Source organism: Oikopleura dioica, chromosome XSR (assembly GCF_907165135.1).
Source record: "Oikopleura dioica chromosome XSR, OKI2018_I68_1.0, whole genome shotgun sequence".
Classification (NCBI taxonomy): Eukaryota; Metazoa; Chordata; class Appendicularia; order Copelata; family Oikopleuridae; genus Oikopleura; species Oikopleura dioica.
In genome coordinates, this window is record NC_137294.1 from 4,898,843 (window position 1) to 4,917,300 (window position 18,458).

Sequence of the window (18,458 nt, forward strand, 5' to 3'; positions counted from 1 at the left end):
GGTACTTTTGGTCTTTGCGGGGGAAGGAGATCATGATAATTATCATTACATTAGTAAAGTACAGGTGTGTTTGGTGTGCCTTCATCGGATATCTTTGCTAGCTAGATATTACCAATAAGCAATTCCTGAGGTAAACGAAAAAACTTATTGCAAAATGGATGTGAGATAATCTGTGAGATCAGCAGAAACTGATTATGTTTGGGAACGAGAATTTGAGAAAATCAAGGAAGAAATTTGTTGAGATATTTCCGAGTTGCGGAAAAATGTCTTTGCTTTGTCAGGTTGTTTGTATCAGAGTTGGAGTGATTCATTTCTGTAAGATCGGCCAATAACCTTTTCGGAAAGGAATGCGCGGTGCAAAAGAGGGAAAATGAGTATTCGATAGGAAAACGAGCTCACTCTTGCCTACTCAAAATTTTTGCTTGCAAAGGTTTAAGCTGATTGTTGAAAGAGACTGCACGATGGGAAAGGCAAAGACAGCCGCAAAATCGACGAAATCTTCGGCGAAATCAGGGCCGCCTTCGAAAAAAGCGACGAACTCAGCCTCTAAGAAGACAACGATGAAAACAAAGACGCTTACAACGACGAAAGTCGTCGAGACAACGCTCACACGCAGCGAAGTGACCAGCAAAACAGCAACGACTTCTAAGCCCGCAATCAAAAAGGCAACGAAGGAAGCTCCAGCTTTGAAAGCTCCACCCAAACAAGCCAACCCACTTCCAGTTCAGAAGAAAACTGCGTCAGGTATGAATACTACTCAATCGGCGACGAAAAAAGCTTCTGCGAAGCCGGCTCAGGCGAAGAAAACCGGCAGCGCATCGAAGAAGCCAAAAGAACCTGCGGGAATTACGATTACGCTCCCGGGCTCTGGAAAAGGGAAACCAATGACGATTACGATTAAAAAATAACTCCCCCTAAACTTAAAATTGTCCCCAAAAAATCGTGATGAAAATCAGGTTGAAATTTTTCTTGTTGCACTTTTCGAAATTCGGCAAAAAACTGTGCTCTTGGGCGCCTCTTGAACTCTCCACGGATAATTCTTGGTGAGTGTAGCGCCGCTAAATTTTCGCCTATAAAAAGGCAGATTTCGCCCCTTACCTCCACTCACACTTACAGAGCCACCGGAGAAACCTTCTCCGAGACTTGCAACGTCCTAAAATTTTAACCTTTTTTCATCGCTTCTTTTTGTGCCCCTTTCCTTTCGTCGTTTTCCCTGTCCTTTTCGCCCCGCCCGTCAAACCCGCCAAGGAAAGGATAATCAACAAGATGTTTTATAATATTATTATCATTTCATTTTCATAATCAAATTTCATTATCCTTCGTCAGATGTGTTTCGAATGGCTTTTCGCTGGCAAGAAGACCAAGCTTGAGGCTGATCTCGAGAAAAACGAAGCACAGTTGACACGTGCCAAAGAACTTCTCTCCGAACATGATGAGGTTATCTTGAACCTCAAGGATGAGGTCGCGCAGATAAGAGGCGACTCATTGAAACGAGGTAAGCTTTATCAAAGAACTTTCATTCCGAATCTTAAAATATTTTAGTCGCTCAGCCCCGAAGATCGCGAACTGTCAACGCTCAACCTCGTCCCATCAATGCAGGACAACTTCGTCGACCTCGTTCTCCTCCACCGTCCTATGAGCACGTCAACTCACCGTCTACAATGGTCTTGTCAAACTCCAGTACTCCATCTCCAACACTCTACTGGATCGCCACTGCTCCCCAGGAATGAAGTACACATCAGCCACCGAATCCTTTTTTTCCAACGCTTCCTTTCCTCTAAACCGCTAGAGTAACCCTTCCCGCTGTAAATCTCACTGAACCTCCACTTCGCATCACCGTCGCTCACCACTTTGTTTTTCTCGCCGATCTCTCCCGTGCCATTCATCTGTTTGAAACAGACTGTTTCTCAAAAGTTTTCAATCCTTGTTATCTTTTCTGCCCAATTTCGTCTCTCTCTAATTGTAGAGTAACCTCTCCTACTGTATATTTCCCTGAACCTTCACTTTCAATCACTGTCTCTTTCTACCGCCATGCCTTACCTTACTTAGGTAATCTCTTCTTCATTACTGACAAAATCAGTTGAAAACACGAATCAAGATAGAACCCAAAAATCCTTCGTCTTAAAATTTTTGCAGGAAAATTACAACTTAGATTTTAGATGAAAATAATCAGCAGGATTGATATTATCGCCGAGGCACTATTGTTTTTGACGCAAACTAGGGGATGAAAAATAGTTGAGCTTTCTTTTCGCCTTGGGGCGTAGTGCGCATCTGGATTGGCGTTCTATCCCTTCGTTGAGCCAATAGACTCCGCTTTGAATGCATTTTCGATGACTAGTGAGACAAGTACAAATCAAGAATTTTATTAAAATGGAAAGTGCCGAAAAGAAGAAAGCCTCTGATGTGAAGGAGAAGCAGCCAGTCTCCGAAAAACCGACCAAGGACGAGAAAAAGCCGGAAAAGGAAGAAAAGCCAGAGGAAAATGGAAGCAGCGCCGCGAAGAAGCCAAAGAAGGAAGAAAAGAAACCGAAAGTCGAAAGAAAACGAAAATCAGAGCGTTCAGACAGTGTTTGAAAATCTTTTGATGAATTGCGGATTCGTACTCTTCCTTGATTCCACAAAACTATCTCCTTTCATCTCGAAGGATAAAATGTTCAGAGTTTTTTCATACTAGTAGCTTTCTTTTCTAGTTTAATCAAAGATCTACTCATTTCTTCTAAAACCCAATTTTCAAACAGAAAGAAGGCAGTTCTCGCGTTACCCGGAGCACGGATTTTTATGTTTCCATGGTAGAAGAGTGCATCAAGCTAGAACAACTTCAAGCAAAACGTAATCTAATCCATCAATTTCCTTTAGAAAACAACGATTTTTCAGAAGCAAAAGAAGCAAAATCTGAGCCCAAGCAGAAAAAGCCCGCCGCTCCTAAAAGTAGCGAGCCAAAGTCGAAGAAATCTCAAAAAGACGAACAGAAGCGGGCTTCTCAGAACGATGAAAGTGAGCCAATCGAGCGTACCTTTGGCGAGCTGAAAAATATCCTTCGCAATTCAACGACGATGGATTTAGCCAAGAAGATTATTGGAGTGAATCTATGTCGCAGAATCGACGGACAGAAGATCATTGGCAGAATCGTCGACACGGAGGCTTATATAGGGTAAGAAATTCTTATGTAATTTCTTCTACGAAGATAAATAATTCTAGCCCGGTTGACAAATGCTCGGTTACGTTCAAAAAGAAAAAATCAAAAGCGCTTGCTTCGTATTTTGCTGAATCAGGTACCGCCTGCGTCGAGTTTGTTGAAGAAGGCAACACGCATTTGGCGATTTCTAGCGCTCTACCAGGCGAATACGTCCTTATCAGTGCTCTTCAGCCCATGCTCGGAAGGTATTATTAATCTTATTTCGCTTCGTATATTCGTTTTTCAGAGAGAAGATGAAATCGCTCCGCGGAATGCGGCCAAGCACGACGGACAAAAACCTGACGGCGACGGCAAAAGAGCTCGCCGCTGCGCTGAAAGTAACGATGGAGTTCGACGGACTCGACTTGCTCGAAGGAGGTGGCGACATTTGGCTGGAACCGGGCGTTACGTGCCCCAAAGTTGTCAAAACGCGCCGAGCTATTGACATGAACAACGAAAAAAATTGGCAAGAGGTTAGAACGCACAACAAACCTACGATCTGTTCTTTCATATAGGCTTTTACAAATAAGCATTTTATTTTTTGACCCTAAGGTTAATTTCTATGCGATATTTTGGAATGTATTCTTACATTCTTGGGGCAAAAATTAATTGAATGTCAGTCAATATGATTTTAAAAGTACAATGAGATTCGGGTTTATTTTCGCCCAAAATAGTCTCAAAAACAATGCTAGATAGCGTATCATAATTGAAATAAATATAATCCCGATTCTCACGTCGAGGGCGCTCCCGATCATACTAACAATTGTCTAGTGGAGCTTCAAGAAACTTCGCTTTTACTCTGCCACTTCCCACTGCATCAAGACAAGAGATCAAAAGGAAGAACAGAATACAGGAATGGCTACTAAAAAAATTTCACTCGAAAAATGTAAGCTCAATTTCTGTAGCTTATCAAGTCTTGCAAACACTGCCGGAAGACGTCGACCATATATAACGATGAGCAACTAAGATTATCTTTTCAAATCAAATCAACTTTTGCTACATAACCGAGCATTAAAAAATCAAACCCTTTCTACGAAATTTAGCAAACCAAACCTAACCCTAGACTACATTTGAAAACGTGCGTCAGTACTCTATTATCACAGCATTGTTGAATTTCGAAAACGGAAGAATAAAGGCTCAGACATCAGTTTAACTCAATTCGAATTCTCACCAATTTGTTGACCCGTTCTGCCTGTTCCATTGAAGATCGGATAGACCCACAGGAAAAAAAATCTTTCCCAGGTTGTCAATAAATTGGTGAAGATCCGCAGAGAGGTTGAGCTCGTTATCTTAACCTATTGCAACACTTGAATCGTATCTGCCAGCAACACACATAAACGCGTGCGAAACGTAACCCGCATCATCACGCATGGATCTTTAATCGCCAATATTTGCCTTTTCGCCAGTTTTTCTCATTTCTGTTTCATTTACCAAACACGGCGACCGCCGCGTTTCTAACATTTGCCTGAGAGAGCAATATCGCTATTGAATTTCTTTTCTCAAGAAAAAAAAAGAAAGCAAAAATAATCAAGACTATCACTTCCGTTTTTAAGACGTGTGTTAGACCATCATGAGTTAGAAAATGGGAAGCTGCTTGACCCGGGAGAACAGAAACGAAGAGAATGCTCAGACCGACCCGGCGGTTCGAACTGTAAGTGTCCTCTTTTGAGTATAAATGAGAATGTATCTGCAATTAAAATATTAAACGTTCGGGTCTATAAATATCTTTTTAGAGCAGTAAAAAGCGAGGTGAAAACCAACTTTCTGGTGAGCTTCCGCGATGGACCTCCGAGAAAAGGACTCAGATGATATGTACAGTAGTATTCAGTGAAAAACGCGTCATTGAAGAAAACCAAAAATTACCCCTGATTACGTTAGAATAATTCTATAATTTCGAAACTCAACACTTTCACACCTTATATAAAGGTGCGATCATAATTAAAAGCAAGAATCTGAGCCCATTCTTAACCAGCGATGACGATGGGAGCGCTCGTCTCAAAAAGGGATGAGTTCTGGGAAACGGCGCCGTCTTATGAAGGAAAAAAGGAAGTATGGGAAGCGCTGCGTTCAGCTGCAGACGCTCTGGAACGCGGCGACTTGGAACATGCCCAGCTTGTCATAGGTAAGCTAGAACATTTCTTCCTCCCCGTGAGTTTTTCGCTTTAGACACGGCGAACATCAAAGTTCCGAACGGGAACCTGTCCGAGTCGTACGATGACCTCGGCATCAAATATTGCATTCCCGCTTACTGTATCTCCGCCCCAGACAATCTCATCTCAGAAAAGGGATCAGTCTTCTCGCGCACTTCGAAAACGAAACGATCACTTGTAAACAACACCACCAAAATGGATACCGTGTTGCGTTTGCGCCTTTCCACCGAAAAGTAACACTCCTCAGTAAGGTTCCAACTTAATTTCTGTCTATTATAGCGAAAAGACATTTGATTTCGACGTAAGTTCGAAGGAGCTAGTCCAGAGTGCTAAATTGCGGCTCCAGAACGAACGCGATATCAAAGGTCAGCAGCGCTGGTTCTGTCAGGGCAGAGTGTTAGGTAATTTCTACTCAGTCTGGATTGACGTCATGAACGTTCGAATTTAGTGGACAATCAAACGATCACTCAGGCGCGCATCCCGGAAGGCTTCGTGATTCAAGTTATTCTTATTCCAAAACTGTAAATTCCTCACTCAAATGCTGTAGAAAGGTTAACCAATATATTTAATAACACATCAAGTTCATGTTCCAAGGACAGAAAAAATACACACAACTGAGTCAGTTGAACTGGCAGAGCTCGTCATCTCTGAATGTCCGATCGCAGGATATCCAGAAACAGTCAGAGGGATTGTTTGAGATGTATTTATTGAATTTCAATAATTGAATAGTGAAATATCGAATAGAATCAAAATTAAAAAGTATCAGTTTGATAAGGAAAGAAGAACTAGAAACGGAGGAAACTGAATAAAAGACTGGTTTCTTACATGTAGAAAAAAGGGTGGGAAAGAAGAAAGTGGGAATTGAAGTTAGGAAGATCTCATTTGTCATAGAAATGGAGGCGAATTAAGAGCTTTTGAAGCCGCACCGCGGCTTTTTAAAAAGCAAGATTGGGCCAATCTGATTGGCTAGCTAGCTACAAAGGAATATTTTTTGAATAGTATAGAATTGACTCCGAAAGCGCCTCAACCCTCTTTATATCGTGTAATAGCAGTGTGAAAAAGGAAACACTCGTGTCGGATAGATGCCTTTAAAGAAGCATAGGATTCCAGGCGGATTCGCTGGCGGGGATGCCACCTACCATTTCAGACTCGATGCCGCACTCATTGACGCCTCGTTTGATCTGAAAAGTTCGAATATTAGAATTGAATATACTAGCTATTTTGTAAGTATACTACTGCAGTAGCTACTACTGCAATTAGCGCTCGCACGGCGGCAATTGGATAGATCGACTGCAGTTTCATATATTTAACCCGTTGCCGAGCGCGTAGCATTCAGGATGCTACAACCTGCCCTCAGGCTCGAAATCCAACCTTACTATTGGCGTAGACGGCATTTATACACTAAGCGCTCGGCAACGGGTTAAAGAGTATGTACTATAGAGACTGCGATGCTTCCATGTCATTCTTTTTCAAATCGAAGTGACGCCTGCGAGAATCTGTTCTTTGTTTATTACCTTGAAGAATCCGTTGTCACCCCAGTCGGTGTTCCACGAGTTGCCACAGAGCCAGTACTTTTCTCCATTCTCTTCGCCCCAGCCTAAGACTCGGATAGCGTGACCTCCCAACGCTTCGCCAGTGTGATGCGAGTAGACGCCGGATTTGTAGGTAGGGAAGTCTTCGTAGACAATGAAAGCGCCTTCCACGGGCCCGTTCTTGTAGATCTCGTGCATGATCGCCTTCTCGTTAGCAGGAATTCTGAAAATCAAGAGTTACTAGACGGGAGTTGAAAGTAACAACGAACCGATAGGCGACGGAGCCGTAGTGCTTGTCCTGAGCGAAGTTCCCGGTGTAACCGTCGACGCACTTGTGTGAACACTTCGGTGTTGTTCCTTCTTCGCCGGTGCATGGGGGACGATCACCTTCAGTGTGGTGCTCGCAAGGCTCGATCACGTAAGGCTGGCACCCTTCGCCGTGGTAGAGGCCGCCAGTGACAAGGCCATTTTGAACCCAGTACTCCCAAGCAGCCTAAAAGGTGCATTAGAGATAGATAAGTGTACTCTTTGGTACTTAAGCACTCGTTTAAAAATATGGCAATTACCTGAGGAAAGCCACCGTTGCAGCCGTTTCCACAGACGTATCCGCAGCAAGAGAGCAAGTCTTCTGAAGACAAGTCGGCAGTGAAGCCTGCGTTGGAGTGGATACAAGTTCGATCGGAGATCGCTTCCGAAGCGCCAAATGCCCAGCAAGAGCCGCAAGATCCCTGGTCGCGCACTTCGCCGATCGAGGGGCAATCCGGCCACTATTTTGGGGATCAATTTTTGCAAAATAGAAAGTACTAGAAGATATATAAAAGTATAAGAATGAGTGATAGGTTTGCGATATTAATTCAAAATGAGTTGTAATTACAAGCTTGATAAGGATCATAGAACATATAATGTAAATGACTCTCTAATTGCACTATTTGAATACTAGATATATCTTCTCGTTTTATTCTCAACTAATATTAAAAGAACTCACGGCTTCTCTGGAGTCGAAGTTAGCTGGCAACTCGAGGTCGAGATCGTTGAGAAGATGGTTGACGGGAAGACGATCGTCGCCCAATATCGTACCGCAGAGACCAGCAACGCTCTCCGGTTTGTAATTCGAGTTGAAGTTCGTTCCTGCCTTCCAGGAGAGATTCGCAGAGTTAACCTTCGAGATGATGTCATCGAAGTTCTCATGCTCCAGGTTTCCAACCAGCTTTTCAACTCCTAAAAAAGATCATCATTAATTAGTATTAAAAATTTCCACAACAAATCATATTTTTAAAAATGTAACATACGTTTTGCCACATCTTCTACCCAATTCAAAGGGTTAAAATTCGCCGATGCGGCTCCAATCAAAACCCCACCAAGCTTCATTTTCTCTTTTCTCAAAAATCAGCGAAAAAAGAACGCTCGAAGAATCAGAATTTCGCTTCTTCCCGTATCGATTTTCAATACGAGCTCTTTTGTTATTTTTTCCCTTGTCAATTTTGCGTCGTCTGTCGCGCGCGAGAATACGCTAAAACTGCGCGGCCAATCAAAACCGGCCTGGCGATTTTGGAGAAAAGCTAAAACCTCAGCACGTTTCTTTATCAGTAATTTTTCGACGGAGATTATACTGTCTTGCTATTCTAGTATTGTCAGAGTTTTGATTGAGAGAATTCGCTTGGTCGATTTTGTATATTTAACAAACCATAGTTCTTTTTGAATTAAAATAAAGTTTTGTAATACTCAATTTCGTAGTTGTTAGAATGAATGCTTCATTTTCGTCTGAGTACCTAGATTTGCAGGGAATATTTTTAGATTGTAAAGTTACGAGAATGGAATCGTCAGAAAGCAAGAAATCCGCTCGTTTCATCTCACAGCCGGCGCTTCGCAAGAATCTCCTCATAAATCAACATTCCATGACAATGACGACGGGCCTCGCCGGTGCCACCGCCGGCATTATCGGACTAACAGGACTTAGGTACCCTTCTTGGCCTTGAAAAGGCAACTCTAGAACGTGCTTTTCAGTGGTTTCGCGTTTTTCTTCGTAGCTGGATTCGTTCTTATCGCCTTGTTGCAAATGAAAGCTGGTTTCAACTGGGAGAAGTTCTTTCCAAGCTATAAAGTGCTCATGGGCGGCTGGGTAACCGCATTCAAGACTTACATTCTCTTCTGGACGTTTCTCTACGGAATGATTCACATCTACTGACCTTTCTCCACTCTTCTTTCCTTAGCTCAATTCTTATGACTTCAAACTGCGGAATTTTAAACCATGTGATTGTAGCTGCTCTAATTCGCATCGTCGATTCTAGATTCGTTTCGTTATGGGCCAGTTTGACGTTAACATCAAATGGGGCAAGGAAAAGTTCAACGACATCACCGTAAATACTGATGAAGCGCCAGAAATCTTCAAGGCGCAGCTTTTCGCGCTCACCAATGTCCCACCAGGTCTATTATCTATGAATCTTCTGTTTTGCTAATTTTTATTTTTTTGAAGAACGGCAGAAGATCATGATCAAGGGAGGAGTGTTAAAGGACAGTTGGGACAACTTCCAGGGCAAATTGAAGAATGGCGCGATGATAATGCTGATGGGATCGGCCGACCCGCTTCCAGAAAAGCCCAAAGAACTGCCCCGATTCATGGAAGACATGGCAGATGCGGAGATGAATCAAGGAAAATGATAATCAATGATAAATCCATTCTCTTTTATTTAGTCTAGTTAAAGGAGCATGTAATATTCGCCAGATTTACAAAGTGTTGCGCTAAACGACAGATTTGAGATCATTAAGATTAAGATTGTTCCCATGTTGGTCCATACTGTTGTATTTATGATGTTAAAGGCGAATTTTTTCGAGGTCAAGAGTGGTAGAAAAGAGAGAAGCATTTTTGTAGACAACTAATGTTCTACCTATTTATCCTGCCAGGCGCTCATTTATCTAAAAAACTACCAAATACTATAGATGAAATTCCATAAGAATTTTTTGGGCAAAAAAAATTCTTGTGAGTTATCAACATATTCTGAAAGCCCACATCAGAATTAGTAGATTCCCAAAATTCTAGCACTTGATGACGTCACGATGACGTCATTGGTGATGATTAAAGGTCCCGATCCCCAAAACCGTAGGTACGCTTTTTGAGGCTGTTTTTGTGAGAAAACTATTTTTTTCTTTCAAGGAGGTTGTTCAGCGTCGGAAACTTCGCGGGAATCCGGGTTCAAACCGGCCTTAACCAGCTGGTTACTTTGGCGGTTCAATCTTTAACCGGTCGGTTCGAAAAAATTCCTTCGGATTCCCGCGTAGTTTTTGACGCTGAACAACCTCCTTGAAAGAAAAAAATAGTTTTCCCACAAAAACAGCCTCAAAAAGCGTACCTACGGTTTTGGAAATCGGGACCTTTAATCATCACCTATGACGTCATCGTGACGTCATCAAGTGCTAGAATTTTGGGAATCTACTAATTCTGATGTAGGCTTTCAGAATATGTTGATAACTCACAAGAAATTTTTTTGCCCAAAAAATTCTTATGGAATTTCATCTATACTTATTTCGCTTGTCAGAGATCCAATTTATATTTTTTTAAAAATAAACTATTTTCTAAAAATAAATAACTCCCTAACATGTTCTATCTTTTAAGCTAGACTATGTTGAGCAAAACATTGTTGACTGTATTTCGTCGTGTTTTTGAGTCATATTTGCGAGAGCACTTGAAACCCAGGTGAAGCGGGTAGTTTTTTTTTAATAGAAATGATTGTATCGTAGAGAAGCAATAGTCAATTATCATTGAATAAGTGGCTAAGATTCCCGTCGGTATCGAGAACCTCGGCAACACCTGCTACCTGAACTCGGTGATCCAATGTCTCCGCGTCATTCCGGAACTAAAAACTGCCCTTCAAGAGTACAGTCAATCCGACGCCTTTGTCAAGCAACTGAAAGATCTGTGGAATTCGGTACCTTTAGTTTGCTTAGAATTTCCGTAAAAATATCAAAATAGCTTGACAATTCTCCGGAGGCAGCGAAGCCCATTGCCTTTTTGCTTGTGCTTCATGCAAACTTTCCTATTTTCGCCGAGCGAGGGCCTCAAGGAGGACTCAAGCAGCAAGACGCGAACGAAGCCTGGCTAAGCATCTGCCGATATCTTCACCAATTGCCGGGAGCAGGAAACAAGGATCTCATGGAAGAGCTCTTCGGCGTCCAGTACAGGAGCGAAACAAAGTGCATAGAAGAAGGGGGCGAGACGGAGGCGAAAGTTGAGACAGACAAGCAGCTTTCTATTTCTGTGAGTGATGTCTTTTCGTTTCTTTTTGATCGATCAATTTAGTGCTTTATCGACACTGACGTCAAATACTTGCTGACTGGTTTGAAAAAAAATCTTGTCGAGAAGATTGAAAAGAAGTCGGAAAAACTCGACCGCCAGGCACAATACGAAAAGGTATTTTCGTAATGTTTTCATGTGCTTATTAATCCGCTGATAGAACTCGACTATCGAAAGACTGCCACACTACCTTGCTGTTAACTTCATCCGATTCTATTACAAGACGGGCACTCAGAATTCCGCCAAAATTCTCAAAGGTAAGTCTCAAGTAATTCTCAAGAGTAATTTAGTTATGAGCACCGTATGAGCATGATTTTTAGATGTTAAATTTCAAACAGAGTTTGATGCATGGGATCTCTGCGGGCCAAATCTTCAAGAAAAGCTCAAGCCAAACAGAGAGAAGCTCAAGTTGTTGACTGACAAAGAGCTCGATCTGTTGTCCCGAAAGAAGAAAAACGGGGTGCGCAAAATCGGTGAGTTTGCCGATCCCGTTTCAATATAAAATGTATATTCGAAGAACCACCAAAGTACACTCAGTTCGAAAAGACACACTTCGACGAAGACCATGGCTCCAACAACCACGGTTGGTACACTCTCAAGGCAGTTCTCACGCACAAGGGTCGATCAATTGACGGCGGCCATTACATTGCCTGGACCAAACAAGAAGACGGCAGATGGATTAAATTCGACGACGACAAGGTAGCCTTCCTCTTTATTTTTATCCTCGCAATGTTCCTCATCTTAGGCAACTGTTGTAACAGAAGAAGAAGTATTGGCACTTTCTGGCGGTGGCGACTGGCACACTGCCTATATCTGCATCTTCGAGACGAAGAAATTGCCCGTCTTCACCCCTGACCTTGAAAATGATCAAATGGAGAACATGGAGACCAGCTAAAGATACATTCTACAAAAGAAAAAAAATAAGTTTTTAAGTTCACACCTTACCGCTACTGATACATGTAACTTACTTCAAGCATTCTCTGACTGACTTGTAGCAATCAACAAAAACAGAACAGTACTTGTTTTCCTATTAAAGCAATAAAAAGATAATTAGAGGACTTGTGTTGTGTGAAATTTAGGCTCTAGCTTTAGACAGAATGGTCCACAGAGACATTTCGATTCATATCGGACTGGATGAGGTTTATGTCGAAGGGAATGGGGAAGTTCTCTTGATAAATCGTCAGACAGGGGCCATCGACGATCACAAATCGCAAGCTATTCCCACCCAGGACCGAGTTGTTCAATGTCTTGGGCTCTTTGGAATAATCAAGCTCCCAGGCTCGGTTATAATTATAAATTTTTACTCTTTTGGAGAGAGCTAGTCTAAGTCGTTCTTTTTACAACCAATTCAAAGCGGGCAATCATCTTGTCGTCATCAAAAGAGCCAAGAAGGTCGGAGACCTGTCACAAAAGAGCATCTTCCAGGTAGAAGAAACCGAAATCATCCCGATCACGCCTTCGAAAGCACGCAATCAAGGCATCGAGCAGGACAATGCCACATTTGTCGCCATGCTAAACCAAGTGCTCGCCACGCCGTCCTTTTACTTTTCCTACAATCTCGACCTCACACATACGCAGCAGAGGCTTGCCCACACGACAACCGATTTCAGAAGTCAACCGTTGATTCAACGCGCCGACCACCGATTCATTTGGAACGGGCACATGCTCCAGCCCAGGGTCTAGCAAAATTGGATGCGCGTTGGGTGACGCTGCGCCGTGGCGCCTCTCTCTCATCCCCGCCCCGGGTGCGCGCTTGAAAGTCCGCCAAAAATCGGAGGATTATCGTCATCCTAGAGTCATCCGAGCGCGGATGACGATTTGGCGCGCTTGTGCTTTACGCTGTGCGCGGGGTGTCCGAAAAGCATTAGGGCCCGCTCAAATCTAAATGGGTGCGAACAGTGACCCAGTAATGGAAATCAGATGCAAATAACAGCGGGAGTAGAAAGGTTTCAGAAACAAGAAGATTCATGTTATAACAAAGAAAATTAGAAGCACGTGTCAGTGAAAAATCACCATATTTGTGGATTCAAACTTTGCTTTCCATATGCTACCATGAAGTTTAACTCTTAGTGGAGAAGGCCCCTGGCCCCCTTTCCCGTACCCCGCGCAAATTACTTTCGGGGAAGTCAAGAAAATTTCTTTAACGCATGCACGGCGGCTTAGAGCGATCTCGAGATTCTGAAGAACAGAATCTGGAAAGCCTGACCCAATCAGAGAGCCGACAAGGTTTTTTGCGATGACTGTAGCTGCTCTTGCCGCGAAATTGCGCGCGCTCCACATTGAGCGACTCTCAGGGCCAGGGTCGCTCAGATTCTCCTATCTCCACTTAGAGCTCAAATCCATGGTATAGCATTTTTGTTCAGATAAATTTCTGTATTATGAGAATTAGCTCAAAGGTCATTATTTATGAGTATAATATAGTCTAAACAGAGTTTATCATAATACAAATTATAAACTTTAATTTACCTAGCTGAATAAAATATGGCTAAAGTAGCTAGAGCTGGCGCGAATATACAAAATAGTAATAATAAATCAGACCTAGGAGCGCAAATGGGAGCGGGAAAGCAGGCGCGCCGATCAGCGTTTGATCGTCATCTACCCCCGGATGATATTTGCGCGGTCACCCACCGCGGGGAGGACTGAGAGGCGCTAAGGCGCATAGTCATCCTACGCGCATCCAATTTTGCGAGCCCCTGCTCCAGCCCTTTATAGAACGTAGATTTTATCAGGAAAGGTTGTCCAAAAAGCATCACGTAACTTTTTAACGATCGTCTGGACAACCATCGTTAGTTCTGCCTTCCAATAATTCACGGTTTCGTCGCTATCAAACCGATCTTTTTGAACGGATGCTCTTTCGACTGGGTTATCATCTCGAGAAGAAGCATTTACCGAGTCGGGACACGCTACTTTGTCAGAGGTAGGCAAGCTAGTCAAGTGAAAGTTCGAAATTTACAATTGTGTATTCAGGAGCGGATTTGGATGGAAACGTGGCGAATTACGTTGAGACAGAGCAACTTGTGCAGTTCAACAAGAGCGTCGCGTCATTTGTTCTCACGCGTGGCTCAATCCCTTTCCAGTGGACACAACGGCCCAACATCAAGTACAAGCCTAAGCCAAAACTCAACAATCAAAACGACCAGTTGCTCATCTACAAGCGTCACATCGACGAGCAAGTAGTCCTCTACGGGCGCCAAGTGCTTGTCAATCTGATCGATCAAAAAGGGGGCGAAAAGGTACTTTCGTTTATCCCCCAGTTACCTCATTTTATCATCCAATTATTCAGCTGCTAGAATCGCAGTTCTCTGACATTTATCACAGAGCAGATAATAAGAAAGTGCGTTACGTGCATTTTGACTTCCACAAGGAGTGTTCAAAAATGCGCTGGCATCGGCTTTCTATTCTCATGGACAAATTAAAACAAGATATCGAAGATCATGGATACTACTTCTCGACGAACGAGTCCACTCTTCAAAGACAGGTAAAATAAACTCAGAAATTGGAGCATTCTTTAATCAGAGATATTGTTATCTTTGATATTAACGGAATAACGACTGTATGTTTATCATATTAAAGACTGGAGTGTTCCGAGTCAACTGCATCGATTGCTTGGACCGCACAAATGTAGTACAGTCCATGCTGGCAAAAGTCATTCTTGAAGAACAGCTCTTGAAACTGGGTGTTTTCAAACAAGGAAACCTTCTTTCGTCCTTCCCGGAATTCGAGTCCACTTATCGAAACGGTAAGCTTCATTGTCAATTAATAAGTGATGCGTTTACCGTGATTTCAACTGATGATGCGTTTTTCGTCAAATAATGACAAATTATGAATAAATAAAGCTCCTTATTGTTCGTCACTACGAGCAACGGTGGGAACGCGGCTAGTGCTATTCTAAAGAGGATACATTTTACAAGCCACTTTTGCTCTTGAGAGAGATGTGGGCTAAAGAGCTTCGTTTTTTCTTTCAACATCAAGAGTTTGCAAGTTTGCTTCAGTGTGGGCCGACAATGCAGACGCCTGTAGCACGCAGTACTCCGGAACCGGAGCGCTCAAGACAGACTACACAAGGTAATTTAAGATATCTTCTCGAATAATATCGCAAGCGAACTCCATCTCAAGGCAATTCCAATAAACGTACAAAAGAGTTTCGTTTATCAGCCAGATACTTGTCGATAACGGACACATTTCCACTCTCTTTGTGCGAGTTTTTATCGCCGAGTCGATATCGAATTGAGCTGATGGTTTTCCTTTAGAACCGGGGTGAGGACAAAACTAGGTTTGCTTCAAGACGGCAAAAACTCGGCTATCCGCTATTATAAAAATAACTTCTGCGACGGTTTCCGACAGGTTCTCCTTCTTTTCTATTTTCATGGCGACAAATGCTTGTCTAGGATAGTTTGGACTTCTTTCTGGGCAATTTCGTGTGGGATGACAACAAAGTATCGCCTTTCAGAGACAGTGCTCAACTCAAAGTGCGCATTATTCCCATTCTAGCGCTGGTCTCACTCTCCATGGCTATCATCGGTCTTTTGCTGCCTCCAAGTAAGTTCCTTGTTCTTTTCGCAAAGATTAACATTGATTGTTAAGGCGAGTCTCTACTAGAGCAAATGCTCTTCATTTGCTTCTGGATTCTAACTGGGGTGGGCTCGTGCTTCTATGTGCTCCGTCACGGGCCTTATTACGTTAACCAGCCCCTGCTGGTGCACAAGCTTCAAAAGGATATATGACTAGAGGAAGTCTACTGTATATGATGTTTTCTAGTATATACAAAAACGTTCCCATTTCTTTCCTAAACTTTCGCTTTTCCTTTCGTCCGTTCGCGACATTAAGAAAAATATGCTTTTCCTTCGCGCTTAGAATTTTGCACGCGTCTCAAATTCAAAATGATTTTTCAACTATTCTTACTCATTCAATGTCCGCTTTTCTTCGGCTATTAAACTATAAATTGATCGAAACTTATCTAAAATGTAGTTTGTATGTACTATGGAGTCATCATATCATGTAGACAGTTATTCAATATTTATAATTCTATAAGCTATAAATTGAAATAGCTTATAAAGTGTAAAATAAACCAAAGAATATTTAACTAATTTATTTTTGAAGCGCCAAAGAAGTGAATCTACTGATTATTATTAAACAAAAAAGTAGAGCTCATCTTATCTTCAAAGTGCTGAGCTAGCCCCCTGCGATAATTATCTTGTTTGTCGTTCGGAGTTGTTTCAGTCTCTCCAAACTCGATTCTTGCGAATTTAAAATTTATTCTATGTGCAAAAATTTTATCAGCTAATCCTTCTTCTCGTTTGACTACCTCTAGAATAGTTCAATCATTTTATTTCATGGGGAGAAGAAACTCTACTGTTTCTGATAACATTTTTATTGCCAGATTTGCTTTGATCGAAGTTTGTACAGACGGAAAACAACCTGTTTTGTTGATACTCATTCCTCTGATTTCACTGAAAAACATAAAAAAAGTGCAATTTCACGCTGATGACACTTGTAAACACTCGATATGCTTCTTCATAACAAAAGTAGAAACCTAGCAAAATCGTCGAACATCCCTTTTCAGAGCATTCTCAAAATGTCCGAGATCTCGCAAAAAGGAGTCCCAACTAATGACCCAAAGAATATCCACGATATGACTGCATTCGTCCAGCAAACGCTCACCGACATGCAGAACAAATTCACCAATATGTCTGACCAGGTGAGATCGCAAGTAGTCTTCCTTGATCTCAATTACTTTCTAGATGATGGGGCGCATGGATGCCATGTCCTCGAAACTCGACGATTTGGAGAAATCGATGCTGGCGATGATGGACCAGGCTGAAGAGGACTAGCTCTAGTCATTCCGAAGAAAACGTCGTTTTTCAAACCCTTCCTCTTTCTCGTCCGAATACTCAAATATCAAAAAAAAAATCCTTCTAGTTTTCCATTTTCTTTTTATTTTTGTAGAAAGCAAATTTATGCCTCTCGTTTGTTCCTATTTTTTACTCGAATTCTCTCTTTCTCATTGTGAGAAGAAAAAATCATAGGCAAGAAGAAACGCCTGATCGATTTCTTGCTTACTAAAACTTACACTGAATAAAATTTTTCCAGACTCATCTTTTGATTTCATCTCTTTCTCATTCCTCGAGCAATTTGCAAGCAGATTTCAACCGTTAAATGCAGTACTCTCTTTCGAGAAAATAAACTTCTTGTCCGGATTTTCTACTTGCAAATTCTGAAGCTTTCATCAGGCATATCTTTTTTAACTTTACGTCTTCGCGTTTCATTTCCACTTTACGATTCCTTGTTAATTCCACTGTTTTTTTCTGAAGAACCTTCTTTACAAAAATTAATTCAGGAAAAATGCCAAGAGAGCAAAAGTTCTGGGACGAATCAGAGAGTTCAGACTCAGACTTTCAAATCGCCAGCTCGGAAACTGAATCGGCCACGAGCAGTGCTTCAGAGGCTTCCGAGAGCGACACTGCCGAAAGCACAGACTACGATGACTCCGAAGCTTCAGAGTCAAACGAAGCTTCTGGCAGTGAAGAAGCAGAAGAAGATTCTGAGCCCGCGCGATCGTGCACAAATCCCAGCTGCGTCGCCGAGATTGAAAAACTGCAGGAGGAAGTTGACGGATATTTTGGTCATTTCCGAAAGTATGCGTACCTCATGCAATTGAAAGAGTATATCAAGTAAGTATTTTTATAAAAAAGTTGAATTTTATCAAATTTTTAGGGAACTCACTGAGCAGAACAAAAGGCTTCATACCCTGTGCACGAGTGATCTGATGGCGCAAAAGCGGGAGGAAGCGCTCGATGAGCTCCAGTCGATGTTAGAGAACTCTGAGAAACGACGAGCCGAGGAAAGAAAGGCGGCCATGAAAGAAATCAGCAGCCTTGAGAAGAAAATAAAGGCGAGGGTCCACATTTTTTCGTAAATCAGTCTGAAATTTATTGCTTGCAAATCCATTTTTGACCCTCAAAAAAGGAAAAGCGTGCACAGGTTGAGAGCTTGCCACCAAAACCAGCTCCCGGGAATGCCTCGCCTATCGTCATCTCTAGCGACGAAGATACTCCTACGGAGCAGGAATCGGAGGAGGATTATGATACAGATGAAGACTATCATAATGATCCTTATTCTAACTACCAGCGCACTTTGTCGGAGAAAGGTAAATTCTCGATTAAGTTTTTTTCTTAATTTTCAATTTAAATCTTAGTAAAACAAGAAAACTGACTTCATCGTACCTGCCAGGGCCGCCTAAATGCTGCCACGAAGAAAAATTCAACGCTTTGTAAATTACATGTATTTCTTTGCTCACTCAGAAAGCCAGTGCA

General features: G+C 42.2%; 6 protein-coding genes across 6 annotated transcripts; 5 read left to right on the top strand and 1 right to left on the bottom strand.

Annotated features, from left to right (window-relative positions):
* Window positions 1–1,326: 1,326 nt before the first annotated feature.
* LOC145708913 (uncharacterized) lies at window positions 1,327–2,092 on the top strand. Its single transcript, XM_081786608.1, has 2 exons — window positions 1,327–1,495; window positions 1,543–2,092. The coding sequence occupies exons 1-2, from the start codon at window positions 1,327–1,329 to the stop codon at window positions 1,728–1,730; spliced, it is 357 nt and encodes a 118-aa protein (XP_081642734.1). The 3' UTR covers window positions 1,731–2,092.
* A 165-nt stretch (window positions 2,093–2,257) lies between these two features.
* On the top strand, window positions 2,258–4,141 carry LOC145708914 (uncharacterized). Its single transcript, XM_081786609.1, has 6 exons — window positions 2,258–2,561; window positions 2,744–2,829; window positions 2,875–3,151; window positions 3,199–3,381; window positions 3,423–3,648; window positions 3,947–4,141. The coding sequence occupies exons 1-6, from the start codon at window positions 2,371–2,373 to the stop codon at window positions 4,139–4,141; spliced, it is 1,158 nt and encodes a 385-aa protein (XP_081642735.1). The 5' UTR covers window positions 2,258–2,370.
* On the top strand, window positions 4,094–5,905 carry LOC145706612 (ubiquitin domain-containing protein 1-like). The gene is made up of 6 exons (XM_081784033.1): window positions 4,094–4,826; window positions 4,909–4,968; window positions 5,144–5,297; window positions 5,342–5,558; window positions 5,605–5,726; window positions 5,774–5,905. Exons 1-6 carry the CDS (start codon window positions 4,758–4,760, stop codon window positions 5,848–5,850), a joined length of 699 nt encoding a protein of 232 aa, XP_081640159.1. The 5' UTR covers window positions 4,094–4,757; the 3' UTR covers window positions 5,851–5,905.
* Window positions 5,872–8,355, bottom strand: LOC145706611 (cathepsin B-like). The gene is made up of 6 exons (XM_081784032.1): window positions 8,147–8,355; window positions 7,843–8,075; window positions 7,424–7,624; window positions 7,127–7,350; window positions 6,840–7,080; window positions 5,872–6,506 (listed from the first exon to the last, which is right to left on the bottom strand). Exons 1-6 carry the CDS (start codon window positions 8,223–8,225, stop codon window positions 6,414–6,416), a joined length of 1,071 nt encoding a protein of 356 aa, XP_081640158.1. The 5' UTR covers window positions 8,226–8,355; the 3' UTR covers window positions 5,872–6,413.
* A 788-nt stretch (window positions 8,356–9,143) lies between these two features.
* LOC145710049 (ubiquitin carboxyl-terminal hydrolase 14-like) lies at window positions 9,144–12,203 on the top strand. The gene is made up of 9 exons (XM_081787734.1): window positions 9,144–9,281; window positions 9,331–9,504; window positions 10,620–10,780; window positions 10,825–11,109; window positions 11,152–11,262; window positions 11,306–11,402; window positions 11,466–11,618; window positions 11,663–11,844; window positions 11,891–12,203. Exons 1-9 carry the CDS (start codon window positions 9,158–9,160, stop codon window positions 12,038–12,040), a joined length of 1,437 nt encoding a protein of 478 aa, XP_081643860.1. The 5' UTR covers window positions 9,144–9,157; the 3' UTR covers window positions 12,041–12,203.
* A 7-nt stretch (window positions 12,204–12,210) lies between these two features.
* LOC145710048 (phosphatidylinositol-3-phosphatase SAC1-like) lies at window positions 12,211–17,240 on the top strand. The gene is given in 11 exon segments (XM_081787733.1): window positions 12,211–12,423; window positions 12,500–12,843; window positions 13,936–14,062; window positions 14,113–14,378; window positions 14,429–14,623; window positions 14,719–14,884; window positions 15,138–15,210; window positions 15,396–15,489; window positions 15,534–15,684; window positions 15,730–16,843; window positions 16,887–17,240. Coding segments are annotated over 10 exon segments (1,737 nt in total). The 5' UTR covers window positions 12,211–12,242; the 3' UTR covers window positions 15,870–16,843; window positions 16,887–17,240.
* The last annotated feature ends 1,218 nt before the right edge of the window (window positions 17,241–18,458 follow it).

Bases quoted from the DNA above. Each gene is read 5' to 3' on its own strand.
- LOC145710049 (XM_081787734.1), top strand. From the start codon at position 9,158: ATGGGCCAGTTTGACGTTAACATCAAATGGGGCAAGGAAAAGTTCAAC. The intron at 11,403-11,465 runs GTAAGTCTCAAG...CATGATTTTTAG, and splicing joins TTCCGCCAAAATTCTCAAAG to ATGTTAAATTTCAAACAGAG. The intron at 11,619-11,662 runs GTGAGTTTGCCG...GTATATTCGAAG, and splicing joins AAACGGGGTGCGCAAAATCG to AACCACCAAAGTACACTCAG.
- LOC145708913 (XM_081786608.1), top strand. From the start codon at position 1,327: ATGTGTTTCGAATGGCTTTTCGCTGGCAAGAAGACCAAGCTTGAGGCT. The intron at 1,496-1,542 runs GTAAGCTTTATC...AAAATATTTTAG, and splicing joins AGGCGACTCATTGAAACGAG to TCGCTCAGCCCCGAAGATCG.
- LOC145706611 (XM_081784032.1), bottom strand. From the start codon at position 8,225: ATGAAGCTTGGTGGGGTTTTGATTGGAGCCGCATCGGCGAATTTTAAC. The intron at 8,076-8,146 runs GTATGTTACATT...GATCTTTTTTAG, and splicing joins GGTAGAAGATGTGGCAAAAC to GAGTTGAAAAGCTGGTTGGA. The intron at 7,625-7,842 runs GTGAGTTCTTTT...TCCCCAAAATAG, and splicing joins ACTTCGACTCCAGAGAAGCC to TGGCCGGATTGCCCCTCGAT.
- LOC145706612 (XM_081784033.1), top strand. From the start codon at position 4,758: ATGGGAAGCTGCTTGACCCGGGAGAACAGAAACGAAGAGAATGCTCAG. The intron at 4,827-4,908 runs GTAAGTGTCCTC...ATATCTTTTTAG, and splicing joins CCGACCCGGCGGTTCGAACT to AGCAGTAAAAAGCGAGGTGA. The intron at 5,298-5,341 runs GTAAGCTAGAAC...TTTTCGCTTTAG, and splicing joins ACATGCCCAGCTTGTCATAG to ACACGGCGAACATCAAAGTT.
- LOC145708914 (XM_081786609.1), top strand. From the start codon at position 2,371: ATGGAAAGTGCCGAAAAGAAGAAAGCCTCTGATGTGAAGGAGAAGCAG. The intron at 3,152-3,198 runs GTAAGAAATTCT...AAATAATTCTAG, and splicing joins GACACGGAGGCTTATATAGG to CCCGGTTGACAAATGCTCGG. The intron at 3,649-3,946 runs GTTAGAACGCAC...ACAATTGTCTAG, and splicing joins ACGAAAAAAATTGGCAAGAG to TGGAGCTTCAAGAAACTTCG.